We start from the raw sequence: 14,271 nt of genomic DNA on the forward strand, positions 1-14,271 counted from the left end.
GAAATGGATTCAAACCTGTCTGTGATGAATGAATGATTAGGATTTGGGTGCTATTATTATTTAATAGTTAGTAAAGCCTCTGAGTGGACTAGGGATAGTCCATCACCTGGGGAAATGGTCCTGGCTGTCACACAGCATCTTTTCTACTATAGACAACATTAGTGGAGCACACAGCCAGAGAGAGGGGGAAAGAGAGGGTGTGAGAGAGAGAGAGGGAGAGAGAAAGAGAAAGTCTTATCATCACTATCTTTGAATATCCCTGGAGAACGGGGCTGGAGGACAGGTCTGGAGGAAGCCAGGAAATGTCAGGAACGTCTGCATAGATGTTATGGAAGCAGAGAACCTAGTTAACCTCTTGATCTAACTGTGACTGTTTCAGATGAGAAACATAGGGCTTACATTGTGATTTGAGGAACACTAGAAAAGCATGCCTACAACAATTCTTAAACAGATGTGCCCACTCACTGCTACAGAACCTGACATTTTACCCCAAGGGCCGTGCCTTTGGGTTCCTTCTTGAACTTCCTCACTGTACACACCATTTAACAAACTCTTTTCCTTGCCTTACAATAACAATTCCCACTGCAGATCACCCAACCACGTGTCTTCTCTCATCTTACTGAATGTTGCTGGTAAAATATTTCTTCTCAGAATATCTGTCTGCTTTCACATGTAAGCAGGAGATAGTAATTATTTTTGAAAGGGGAGGAAAGGGGACAATATAGGAATGTTGAGAATCAATGTTGTTTCAACCTGGTAATTACCAATGGAAGAGGTCATATTCTTATGTGTTGAGACAGAAAAATACTGAGATCGATTAAGCTTAGGCACTGTCTTCCCTGGAATTCAGTTCCCCTGGGAGAACAGAAAAACCTCCTATAGATAACAGCTATACTGAGAGGCAGTTATATAGAGAGGAATGGCCCCCAGATTTTGTAGACAAATGTCTTGGGTCCAAACCTTGACTCTGCCCATACTGTCTGCATAACCCTTGGAAAGTTATTAGCTCCTATATCTTTCATATTTCTTGTCTATAAAATAGAATTAACCATTGTATTTAACTCATGGGATTACTGTGATGATTAAATAAACAAATGCATTGAAAACAGAACAATATCTTGAACTTAACAAGTACTACAAAAGTCTTCATAAATATTAATACTACTTTTCAGGGTACATTTGTTTTTCTCAAATTGCCTTTTCTTTTCTTTCTTTCTTTCTTTTTTTTTTTCTGACACAGAGGCTTGCTGTGCCTCCCAGGCTGGAGTGCAGTGACGCGATCTTGGCTCACTGCAACCTCCGCCTCCCAGGTTCAAGTGATTCTCTTGCCTCAGCCTCCAGAGTAGTTGGGACTACAGGCGTGCGCCACCACACCCGGCTAAGTTTTGTATTTTTAGTAGAGACGGCGTTTTACCATATTGGCCAGGCTGGTCTTGAACTCCTGACTTCATGATCCGCCCACCTCAACCTTCCAAAGTGCTGGGATTACAGGCATGAGCCACTGCATCTGGCCCTCAGATTGCCTTTTCTAAGGCAGTTTGCAGTTGACTGTAGCACAGCCAAGTCAGTTTGATGAAAAGAGAAATAAAGGATGGTTTTGACATTGAGAACCCCTCCCCTGCCATGGTGTTCAGTCTGGGTAGGTCTTTTCAGGGACCGTTTCTGATGTCCTGAGGTCCATGTCGGGACACTGTATGGCTCCACAGGGAGAGCTGAGTGAGGGAGAAGAGATGCTAAAAAGATGTTTGCTTTTTGTTACCCGTTTTGTCAGAGTCTATAACCTTGACATAATCTTTCCTCCCATTCTTGTTCCCTTTTGAATGATGTAGAAAGTGTTTCACCTAAGTGGCTGGGGAATGATCCGTTGTTGATGACATTATGAGTATTGTTGTACAAGGAGCTAGCACTTTAGCGACAGACAGACCAAGGTTCAAGTCCTGTCTGTGCCACCTACTATCTCTGTGACTCTTGATAAATCACTTAAGGTGTCAAGAGTTGCAATTTCTCATTTACAAAATGGACATGCTAAAGTGTGCCTACCTCCCAGAGTGGTGGTGCTAATCAAATGTGATAATATGTGCGAGAGCAACTTGTAAACTGTAAAAGGCGACATAGATGTGAGTTACTATTAGTGGTTCTTTTAATTTCCCTGCTCTCTACAAGCAGACCTGAATTCTAGCAGCACCTGTGTGCTGTCATCACTTGGCTGCTGATTTTATTTGAGGGCTTTACTTACAAGCCTGGGACCAATAATTGTACGCTGGCTTCTCTTGTAGTGAGAGAATGGTAGATGGTAGATGCCTATCACCTGACTGGCTCAGAATACCGGTGTGGAAGCTTTGTTTTCATAAAACAAGGGATCCTGACAGTTTTCAGAAGGGATTATTTTCTCTCCTTCAATTTGTAAATCGTGCAATATTATAATAGAAAACTTTTTGGAATTATGAGCTGTTATTTGGTGATACTGTTACTCTGATAGTTGATAAAACACTTTCAGAAACCAAGAGAATTAAAGGTTGGTTAGGGTGGAATGAATGCTATAAATCAAGATTACCTGAAGGGGATATGTATGAGAGATAAGGGATTAAACTGAATAAAGAGGAAATAAGGAGAAATATCCACGGAGCTTGGGAACATTTACCTACTTTCAGGAGCAGATCTCTGCATGTTATTTTGTGCTATTAAAGAAATGATGAAATCACTCTGATGAAAACCATGTTCACTTATAAATTTATGTAGTAAGAGTATGATTTTCTTAATTTTGTATACAGGGTCAATGTAGTGACTTTTGGCTACGATGGATTGAAGTGTTACAAAAGAAAAAGGAAGAGAAAAGAGATGTTACTGTCCGTTGTGAACAGAATCAGATGGGGTCAGACCTGTGCTCTGCGGGTCACAGAAAACATTTTCAAATACCTTGCATTTCAGGCCTTGATCATGGACAGAAATAGAGCACAGAAGGTGCTTCTTAGGGAAGTCTTCACTTTTCCAACCTTTTGCCACAAGTGAAAAATGGAGCAAATGAGTGGCTGGGTACAGACCCTTGGCACCAAGTGGCTGGAGTAAATGGAACACTGCAGGGACACAGAACTTCGCCCGCCACTGAGCATATTAATGGAGAAATACAGTACGAAACCCAGCAGGCTTCTGCAAACAACGCATCCCTTTAAGTTAATTGGTGTTATATAGAAGCTGAAATGTTCCGCTTATTTACAAAGCTACAGATTTATGTAAAGCAAAACCAATTACACTTAATGCCTAAACTATTCCAGGTGCTCAATGATAATGTTGCTAGGCAGTAGAGAAGAAACTGCTGTGTGAATGCATCCTGTTCCGAATGGAAGCCTGTGTAGTTACTGCAATTTAGCTAATCACGAGTGTCAACGCCAATGTGAGGATTCTAAGCTCTTTTGGTGTTTGCTTTGGGTCAACTTTATAATTCTGTAGATCTTTCAGCTCTAAGGACAAGTGAAAGCATAATGAGCACCTTTTTCTATTATGGTGTAGAAATTAAGGAGATGAAGGCAAATTTGTGGGGAGGGAGAGAACAAAATAAAGCAGGCCCCTTTTCTAACAGTAAGAGTGTCTAGAGCTTCCCATTTGTACTGAGGTGAAGTGTTTAAAGATTTCTGGCTCTTTTGGGTGTTCATTAAACCCAAATTGCAAACTTGGCATTTAACCTTTTGCGGCAAGGAAAGCTTCTAAGGAATATCAGGGGTCTGCCTCACTGTTTTGCTAGGAAACAATTGCTAAACAGAAAGGATTTGAAAAAGTTGCAGGGAAAGAATTTATGCCTGTACCAGCAAGTCTTTTCACTTGTCCTCAAGCAAAAAATAGTTTGAGTAACAGAAACACCTGGTGCTTTACAGCTCTTTTGCAATTAAAAATGCATAGCGTACCTAATCAAGTTGAATAAGTCTTTTATTCTACAGACCTAAAATATTTTATGTATACACAAGCGAGGTGCATAATTGCAGAATAATTTGCAGTTGGCTGATACACTCACTTGTCCTATCCAGCACGAATTGTCCTGGAAAGCAATGGCTTTTAAACTTTAGGGAACATGAGAATGATTTGGGTGTGCTTATTAAAACCACCAATTCCTGGACCCCAATCTGAAAAAAGATTTGGGTTAAAGCAGTCTGTGTAGGGGCCAGAAAGATTCACCTGTAGCAAATTGTCCTCAACCAAATTTTGACAAATACTGCTACTAAGTAACAGACATTAATTTTACTTGATTTCTTAAAAGATGAGTTTCCACATATTTTTGCTTGTAAAAGAAGAAACTCTTAGAAGATAATTTTCTGAATGCATCTGAATTGGCAGTGGAGACCGAAAGATGTTATTCGTATAATTCCTTTAAGCATCTCTATTTATTTGGTTTGGTCACTTACCCTCCTCTCAGCCCTCATTTTATCTTCCTGAGTTTCCTTCTTTCCTTTAATTCCAACTGTTCCATAACTTACATCTATTTTTCAACTGTTTTAGTGTGTGGACATTCTCTTTGTTAAGGACATCTATGTTAGTAATACTGCTTTTAAATTCAGAGAAAATTTCCTTAATGAAGTCATATCTTGACAGCATAATATTAAGAGCAAATATAGTAAATCATGTATATGTTTATTATTTACTCAGCTATATACAGTATATGGTCACAATGCTTGGCATGTAATAAGGGCTCAATAAGTATATTGAAACAGAGTATATTAAAATACTGTCATTTTGCTTCTAATGACTCATTAAAACTCCAAAAAAAGGTCATATGCTTTCAATGGCTGAACCATTGTAGAAAGCGGTAAGGTATTATTGGTGTATAGAAAACTGTCATTTTTTTTTTATCATAGAGTAATCACCTAGGCTTTAAAATTATTTTATTAATTTTAACGCTCTAGCATGTTAATGCAAAAGCATGACAGTTTACTAGAAAGGTCATAAGTAGTTTTTGTAAATAAAGTATACAGATGATATTTATAAAATCACCTCCATATATATGGCTTTTACACTAAAACACATAAAATGCTCAACTGAAGAAGAAAACAATGAATACTGTTCTCATAAGACAGGTAGACTCAAATACAGTTTCATAGGGCTGTCTCCCAAAGATCAATACTTGAAGAAAATTCCTGTATACTGCCATAAAATTTCAGAGGCTTCTCGTGGAGGAGAAGTGTTTCTTCAAGATTACTTCCACGGATGTTCTGGGCATTAAAATGATTTAGATTACAATATCTAAAAAAGAAAGAAAGAAAGCTTTTCTTAGGACCAGATGTAGATGAATTGATAAATCACTTGCTTCCCTCCTGTGCTTGTCTACCTTTTATGATGGGCTCATAGATACTGGCCCAACAGTGACGATTATTTAAGAGCGCTGCTCACCAAAATAGTCTTTTTAAAAGTACAAAAGGAGTTTTGTGACTTAGTAAAGTGTCTCATAAGGACCTTTAGATGGCGCTTTTTTACAGCTTGCTGTGCTGTCTTCAATGCTGACAGAGAGATGATGAGAAGTCTGAAAGCCTATTGACTTGACAGATTTCATAGCGGTCAGGCTGCGTAAGACGTTTACTGGGGGTTTGTAAATTCAGTACTGAGATTATGTGTAAAGCACCATTGTCAAAGAAGAATCCATGAATGTATTTCTAGAATGTGCACTCTCCATCCCCGACCTCCAGAAAAACCAACCTTTTCAGTGTCTTCTAAGTACCAGCCCCATGCAAGGGTGGGATAGAATCATCCCATTTTGCAGATTGAGAAATTGAAGTTTCCAAGAGGTTAAATAACTTACTTGAGGTTCATAGCAGTAGTAGTTGGCAGAGTTCGGATTTGGAACCAGAACTTGATTATTCTGAGTCCTGGTCCTCTATGGCACACTGCCTCTAAAGACAAATTACTTTCTTAAATACTGTTGGGTGAGTTCCAGGAAAGTAGGAACTTCAACTTGCTTTATTCACTGCTTTATTCCCAGTGATTGGTACACAGTAGATGTTCAATAAATATTTGTCAAATGAACAAATGAATATCAGCTATAAGTTTAATTTTATTACATACACATAAGTTTCAAATATAGATGGAGTCAGTCATCTATTTTTGATTTGTGAAGGTGTCAAAAGTTAATTTTACCTTCTTTTCCTTTTCAATACATTACTAAAAATAACTGTGGCTATACGAGAATGAATACTGCCTGAACAACTCTGGTCATTTGTCTCTGATTTATGTCACTTTCAATAATTCCTACAGCGTAGACACAAAAGATTACTGGAATATTTCACAAAACAAGTGCAATATCAACTTATATGTTTCACAACACTGGAAGGACAGTGGTGTTAGTTATAAAAACAAACACTGTCTGCCCCCTCCCTCTCAAAACACCTGAAATTTCTTTTTATTTTAGCACCCAATGTGGGATAGGATACATATTTATATAAAGCACTGTAGACATATTTACTTTCATCTACCTACTTCCTTCACCCCTAAACTGGAAAGCCTCGAGTATGACATGTCATCAGTGCAGTATTTCAAATTTGATTGTGGAGGGATTGTTTTCAGTTTCTTTGATTTGGTACATGTGACAGGTAAGTCTGGCTTTATATTTATGGATAATTCCTAGCTTTATGCAGCTGGGGATTTGAGATAATGTCCCAGTAACCCTCACAAGATTGGTTTGGCTCTAGGATTTAACAATAAGATCGTATCAGACTAATATGAACTTGGCTGTGGAGGTGTCTAGGGTGCTAAAACAGACCTCATCCTACCTGTATTTTGGTGAGGAGGTTGTTTCATAATTAATCCACTGTCCTCAAGATCTTGAGGACAAGAATAAGTTGAGACTGCCTTGTTCTTGATAGATTTCCACTATTACCTGGGTCTGAACAGATACACCTTTGGGTTTGATAAAAAATGGGATTGTGTTTACATATGTGCTGAGATTAGATATGATTTGACTTATACGTAATGTTTCAATAATGCTGTCCCTGGGACATTGGTACTTTCCCCCATTTATTTTCATGCTTATTGTTCATTAGTGTTTGACAAAAACAATCAGTACAGAAAGAATCGGAATCATGAACTCCTCACTGCAGGCACTCATCTTTCTCTCTCAGGTTTCATACTGTGTCTTGCTTAACTCTTCTGACTTGGACTGTCCAATCCCAATGGCCAACAGGTCCCCAAGGCAACATGTGCCTTGGCGTTGATGTCATTGGTTCTAGCTGCTTAATCTCTGGAGGCAAATTTTCCAGACTCTCCCTACTTCTGACATGTGACATTCATTCTTTTCCTGTGGAGTGCTGGTCAACAGGTGGTAGTGGGTAGAGTTACTTTAACTGAAGGAAATAGTTTTCTCCCAAACCAAGTTAGGAATTGTCAGAGAGCGAGAAGACAGCTCTTCTATGGCACTTGGAGGCAGCATAGTATAGGAGTATAGAAGCGTGGGCTTCAGAGACAAATTTGGGGTTGAATCCTAGTTGTGTGAACTTGGTCAATTTATTTAACTAGCTTTGCACTTTAGTTTTTTGATTTATAATGTAGAATGATAAGATCTATATCCCAAGAAGGTGGTGGGGAGTAAGGGCAGTTGTTTGTGTGTGTATAGCATACCACCCAACACACACAGGCTGCTCAACACATAGAAAATTAATTTCCTTCTTGCTTTGTTTCTTCCTCTCACTCTATCTTTATTCCCTCCCTAAAAAAGTATGCAGAAGAAGAGAAAGTAGATAGGAGATGGAGAAGATTTGGTAAGAATCAATTTATCTCTGAATGAACTTTACATTTTTACTTAGTCCCTTCTCATCTTTGGTTCCTCCAATCTCTGGTGTGTTGTATGTTTTTATTCTTAACTCCTCCTCTGCACTCCACACCACTATCTCTCACTTCTTTACAGGAACTCACTAGTTCCACAATCAGAGAGAAAGAATCACACTTGAATATTTTAATTTGGGCCCTAGATGTTAGCTCCATGTAGACTACGAGTTTGCCTGTTCAACTCTATTTCTCTATTGCCTGGAACAATGCTTAGCATATTGGTTGGGTGGATATATTAATGAGTCAATCCCTGGGCTAATGGATTCTGGGTCCAGTGCTAGTTCTACCTGAACTCTATCCATGACTGCGGTCATCTTGGCCACACCTCAACATAAGTCTAGGAGAAGCATAAAAAGGAGGAAGAAGACAGCATATGACTAGGTATGAGACCATTCTAATTATAATTGCTAACACTTTGGAGCATTTACTCATCCTCACAAAAGCCTTATGACACAGTTACTCTTTTTATCATTTCCATTTTTCAAATGAAGTAACTGAGGTTTAGCAAAGTTAAACAGCTTGCTGAAGTTTGTATAGCATATAAATTGTGAAACTGGACTCAACTGGGGTGACTAAATTACTTCATGTAAAACAAGGATCAAACCTTACTACAGGATACAAAGTAAAAATTGAGAGATGGTGCAAGTTTTTGAGAATTGCTGGGTGGGCACCACTTATGTGTTTGGAGGCAGTGGATGGAGGGGAAAGAGGCCATGCCTCCAGCTTCCATTTCCATTGTGAAATCTGTTTTGCTACAATGCTGAGAACATTCCTGTTGGACCTTTCTGCAAAGCTGTCTGGTTCTCCAATTTGATTTTCAATCTAAGAATGAGAGCAGCATTCAGGAAAAGTATACACTGCGAAGGATCAGTTTGATAATTTATACACTTTGGAGTGTAAGAAATATAAAAATTCAGGGAGCCATTAAGGCTTTTAATTTTGTCATCAATTCTGCCTTGCATGAGGTTTGATTCTTTCTTATACTAGACCATAAGCCCGATGAGAGCAGAACACTGGTGAAAATAAACCTTTGTTGACTTACTGACTTTGTATCTTTCTAGTTTATGACACCACCTATCACATGACTGATATTCAAAAAGAGATTTGTTAGGTTAATAAAATAATGACCTAGGCAAGGGTGAAGTGACAATGGATGAGATAATATATGACTAAATGACTAAAGAGGTAAATGGATGGAAGGAAGTAAGGAAAATGAAAATCTGTTTAGTTTCTGCTTCGTGACAGACATTGTGATTAGCCCTTTATCAATATTTGTCCCCCTAAAACCCACAAGAGGTTTTGTATTTTACAGGTGTAAAAACAGAGGCCCAGAGAGGTTAGAGAATTTTCTCAAAAGTACACAGTTGTCCAAGAATATGTCAAGGGGAGAGAGAGAGAGAGAGAGAGAGAGATAGGGAGAGGCTGGCAATGGATGGGTGGGTGGATGGTAGATGGTACATATTAATCCACTCTCAGGTGGTCTCAGGCAACAAGCTAAGGGATTTTGTACAGTTTTTTTTATTGGCCTTGAAATGGTCACTGCTGATTTAAAGGCCTGAATAGGATCCAAATCTCAAGCATCATTAGATTTCTAGCTATTTGTTTAATGATATTTGCTTTTAATGGTAACGATGCACTCGTTCTTATTATCAATATGCTTATTTCTAATTCTAAAGTAATGCTACATAGTGGAGAGAAAAATCTTGTGTTGGAACATACTTTAGAATTTGTAAAGCACTATTTTATTATGAGGATCGATGGAAAAAGTGAAGTCTAAATCGAAATTTCTTGCTCTGAATAATCTGTTGAATTTCTCTAATATGCTAATTTGTCCGGTCATGGTGTACAGAATTCCCGCTGGCTCAGTGATGGTTCCCAGACCAATATTTCACATGGACTCAGAAATTTTTCATCTTACCACACACTTACTTACCTTTGTGAAACACTCCAGAATCCCAGGACGTTCAACAATGTTAATGATGCCAGGAAGAAGAAGAAGTTTTCTAAATTGCCTTTGTTTAATGTGTTTGGAAACCAATTGCCTGTTTGGAACAAATGTAATTGTTATTCAACTGCAGAGTTGTAAGTTTCTGTGAATATTTTATCATTCCACAATTCATAGAGCTTTATTTGCTTCAGTAATATCCACAAAGCAAAAACATTCATATGAAACTTGATTGTCAAAATTTATTTAATTCTGTAATTAATAGTAAAATAAGCAAAGCCCTCCAAATATTTTGAAGGTCACAAAACACTCTTAATTTGCATCACACAATATAGGTGTCAGAAGAACTGGTTCGTAAAGGTAATCCTGACTATTCCATTAACTTGCAGGAGCCATGTGTGTATCTTATTTCTCCTTATATTTCTAGTATTTAGAACAGTGCCTGGCATGTAGGGATTATTTGGCAAATATATAGTGAATGAATGAAAATTATTTTCTATGACCAGATAGTCTGTTTCATTTGCTAATTGTAAGGATAGTGAGATAATGTATGTAGGTGATAGGTGTTAAATTATTTTCACAACTTTGATAAATCCAGGGCTACTTTATGATAATATCACAGACTTTATTGGTCAAATTACTTGCAATCTCTGGTTAACATGGAGATTTTCTTTTCACCTAATAAGTAAATTCTTCAATTTAATACCATCAAATAAAGGATCTCTACTTCATTATGATGTCATACTGGGTATATATGAAACTATTCAAGATTCAAGGTAATTACTTTAATTTGCTTCTAAGTTTTGACTTTTGCTTTGGATCTGTGCTATAACTCTATCTCTCTATCTCTGTCTCTGTCTCTGTGTCTGTCTCTGCCTCTGTCTCTATCCACACACATACTTTCTATTTCTTCAGTAAATTTTGGGGTATTGTTTAATGTATAAAATAAAATGCATTATATTATACATATTATATATGTGATACTTATTTTTAGGCAATACATTAAAAACAGCAAGGAGATCTGTTATTACCAAATGTATTTACATAGCGTTACAGAATGCTTCAAAGGGAAAAATCTAACTTAACAGAGAGAATTTAACTGTCTCTCTGAATGAGTTGAATTGTTTTAATGTTATGCATTATGAGAACAGGAAATGATCATCTTTAAACACACAAATGCCAAGGTTTCATCATTTTCTTGCGTTTTTATAGGAACAACTTCTACAGCGGGAGGTGAAGAGGGTGTGGGATCAGTGCAATCAGTCTGTGACCCAGTAGGACTGGGCTTCAGTACCATCTTTGGCACACGGGTTGTAGGGTTGCTTCCTGCAGTAGAAAGTGGTTCTTGGCCTCTCCCTTGACAATGCATACTTTTAAATGGGATTTAACTTAAATATTCTGATCACAGTCAGCAAGTGCATAAGTATGACCATTGTGATTAATAGTGCCACTTCGCATTTAAAGCTGTTTGTCTTCTGTCTTTTACCTACTCAGTGACTATTACTATGGATCAACAATGAAAATTAGCTGTGTCTGTTATATTCTGGGACCTATATTTGAAAGCTAGCCTAAATAAATTATAGGACGAATAAATAAAATGGTGAAGTGCAACTCACAAAATAGGTATTATTTTATCAAAAGAACTGGGTTGTAAAGGTAATCTTGATTATGCTATTAATTTGCAGGAGCTGTGTGTGTCTTATTTATCCTTATATTTTTAGTATTTAGATCAGTGCCTGACAAATGGGGATTATTTGGCAAAATAATAGCAAAATAGGTATTATGATAGGTATAAATAAGCATTACCATACCTATTTCAGAAGTTTCACTTTACCATTTCATTTGGGTTCTATTATAATGAAAATTTATGGTTTTATTGCTACAGTGACATGATGCCTTTATCTGGTGTTTAGATGAGTAAATGAAGTTCGCTAAATGTTTCTCTATAAGTCTGCCTGTTGGATATTGTGTAGCCTTTTTGATGTGTATACGTGTGCTTTTGTGTGTGTGCATGTGTGTGTGTGCCCATGTGTGGGTGCACACAGGAACTACACATTTGATTGTACTTGAATGGGGAGAGTTGAGGTGGAGGTCAAGATAAGGTGTGATAACATCCTACGTATTTTCAGGAAGAACTAAACCATCCTTCTAAGCCTATTCAAACAGTGCTGTTTTTTCCCCTCTTGAATTAATGTCCCAATAGTATTTCCGACCTTTTCATTTCACATCAGCACTTTGCATGTCATGTGATTATACCTTTTTATCACCGTGTTTCTCTGGCTAGTGTAAGAGGAGTTTGCACAGAGTATGTGAAGCCTCAGAATTAACATGACATTAATTCTTCTTGGAGCATGAATTCTGGTCCATAATAAGTAATTGAAAAGACTATCTTTATATTATAAGAGAGTCAGATGAGGAAGAAGAATATAAATTTTCTGAGATCTTTAAAGGTAAAACATAATATTTTAAAGAAATTGTGTCATTATGGCAAATGCCAGCCTTTGAGGAGATACCACTAGATCCCCCTGGGCTCACCAGAGCATTCTCGTCACTGGGGAAGCTGTGGAAAACAGAAATGAGAAGTATTGTGACGTGGTATTTGGGAGTTTGGGGTGACAGGAGAGAAAGACATTTGTACTAGAAAAGTTAGAGAAAGATAGTATAAATCTGTGGATATGGACAAAACATTTTGTAAGTGGGATTATCTTAAAAAAAAAAAAAGAAAGAAAAGAAAACCCCAAACCAAAGATTCCCATATCACGTATTCGAACTTTCTAGAATGCTCCTGTATTCGTTCTTAAATATCATTTTTAGCACGTGGCTTTCTAACGCTCATCTTCATTCTAGTCCCATATTCTTGCCATATTTAGATATGATTTAACATTCTCTGTGTAGCTAATTTACATGGTAAAGAGAAGCATCGCCTGAATTGATAGCATGGGACAAACACTTGTGTCAAGTCAGACAGAAAGATTCTTCAGGATACCTAAAATTTGCTTTATTTATATGGAGATTTTCTGTGTATGTGAAGAGACAGAACTGGGTATAAAAATATATAGAAAGATCATGGGCTTTGGAGTCAGGTAGACTTTTAAAGTTAAATCTTGCCTTAACAGTGTAGTCGTTGGGCAAATAACTGGACCACTTAAGCCTCAGTTTCTCTTCTATGAAATGATGATAACAGAATCTCCCTTACTGAGTTGTAATGAGAAGTTAAAGAGATAATGGTTGTCAAGGGCTGGACACAGAGGAGACACTCCACAAACCTCAGATTATCACTTCCTCCTGTCCCCTTTCCAGGTAGCTCACACACCATCATGTAGCCTGAGCTTCATCTTGGTCTGTCTTCTGTCAGATATTTCTTCTTGTTCTGTGTGCCTTTTTTTTTTTTTTATCATTATCCCAGGACTGGTTGTAAAATGTTCCATTTAGCATTGTCAGTTGACTCAGCTCGTAGGTACTATAACTTTATTTTAGTAGCTTATAAACTTTTATGGTCGTAATTCACATTTGTGCCATTTTTCATCTGACATTTCCAGTAGCTGATTGAAATCAGGAGCATCCTTGCATAGGAGACATAGTGAAGACTTGAGGTCTAGAATGAGACTAACTAAACTTCTCCAGATTACAGGATAGCTGAACAGGAGCATGAGAAACAGTGTGCCACATAGAGTCTGATGAGTCATTCATTCACTGCCATTCGTAATGCCCACAGTGCACCCTAGTTATTATTTTCATAATATAACCAGTTAGTTAGTAATAGTGTTCAACGGCTGAAGTAGTAAAGGACTCAAAATATTTAGCATTGTCCAGAATTTCCCCAAATATCTCTTGCTTAGCTAGATGTATTTGTTCATTTGAAAGTCATTTCTTAGAATCATTTTGTGTACCAGGAAATGTGCATTCCATATTGCTTAAGAAAAGTGATTCATAAATTAGTAGGGTAATTATTCTGGAGCATTAGGCCTTGTAGACAATAAGTAAAATGTTTATATTTATCTGAAATTATCACAGTCATTTTAGAGACAAAGGATTGTAGAATCATCTAGACTCATTCTTTATTTTATATATTAAGGAGTAAAGGAACAGAGAGGTCAAGTGAAACATCACTCAGCAGAACCCTCATATTCCTGCTGTTATATCAAATGTACAGCTGTAGTTCACCTCTTGGTGTTTAATGCAACTACCACTTTTATGCCTTTCTTTAACATCGTCTCAACAGTTTTAAAATGTCTGGATTTCGGTCTTTGAAATCACTTACCCCAAATTCTTTCTAAAATACCTAACGACATTTCTACTCCGGTCTTGAGACTGGCATTCAACCTACTGTGAGATTCTTAGAGCAATTTACACTAAATTTAAAGCTTTTGAAATTGGATTGAAAAACATATATGGTGATGCACACATGCTATAACACTATACACAAATTTGCTAATATGAAAGAGAAATACAGTTTATTTCTCTTCTCCTTAATGCCCTACATTGTAAGGTTCAAAATTTCATTTGCTGCCTTGATGCCTTTGAGC

The 14,271-nt window shown here is 37.3% G+C and overlaps 1 protein-coding gene across 1 annotated transcript in view; it reads right to left on the minus strand.

Moving 5' to 3' along the window:
* Window positions 1-5,081: 5,081 nt before the first annotated feature.
* Window positions 5,082-14,271, minus strand: part of LOC104663736 (solute carrier family 15 member 5) — a 35,055-nt gene continuing 25,865 nt past the window's right edge. The window contains exons 4-5 of the mRNA XM_030938950.1: window positions 9,734-9,842; window positions 5,082-5,229 (exon numbers count right to left, since the gene is read on the minus strand). Coding sequence (XP_030794810.1) covers window positions 5,082-5,229; window positions 9,734-9,842 — 257 coding nt within the window. The remainder of the gene's footprint in view (window positions 5,230-9,733; window positions 9,843-14,271) is intronic.

The sequence above is a fragment of the Rhinopithecus roxellana genome, chromosome 10 (assembly GCF_007565055.1).
Source record: "Rhinopithecus roxellana isolate Shanxi Qingling chromosome 10, ASM756505v1, whole genome shotgun sequence".
NCBI lineage: Eukaryota > Metazoa > Chordata > Mammalia > Primates > Cercopithecidae > Rhinopithecus > Rhinopithecus roxellana.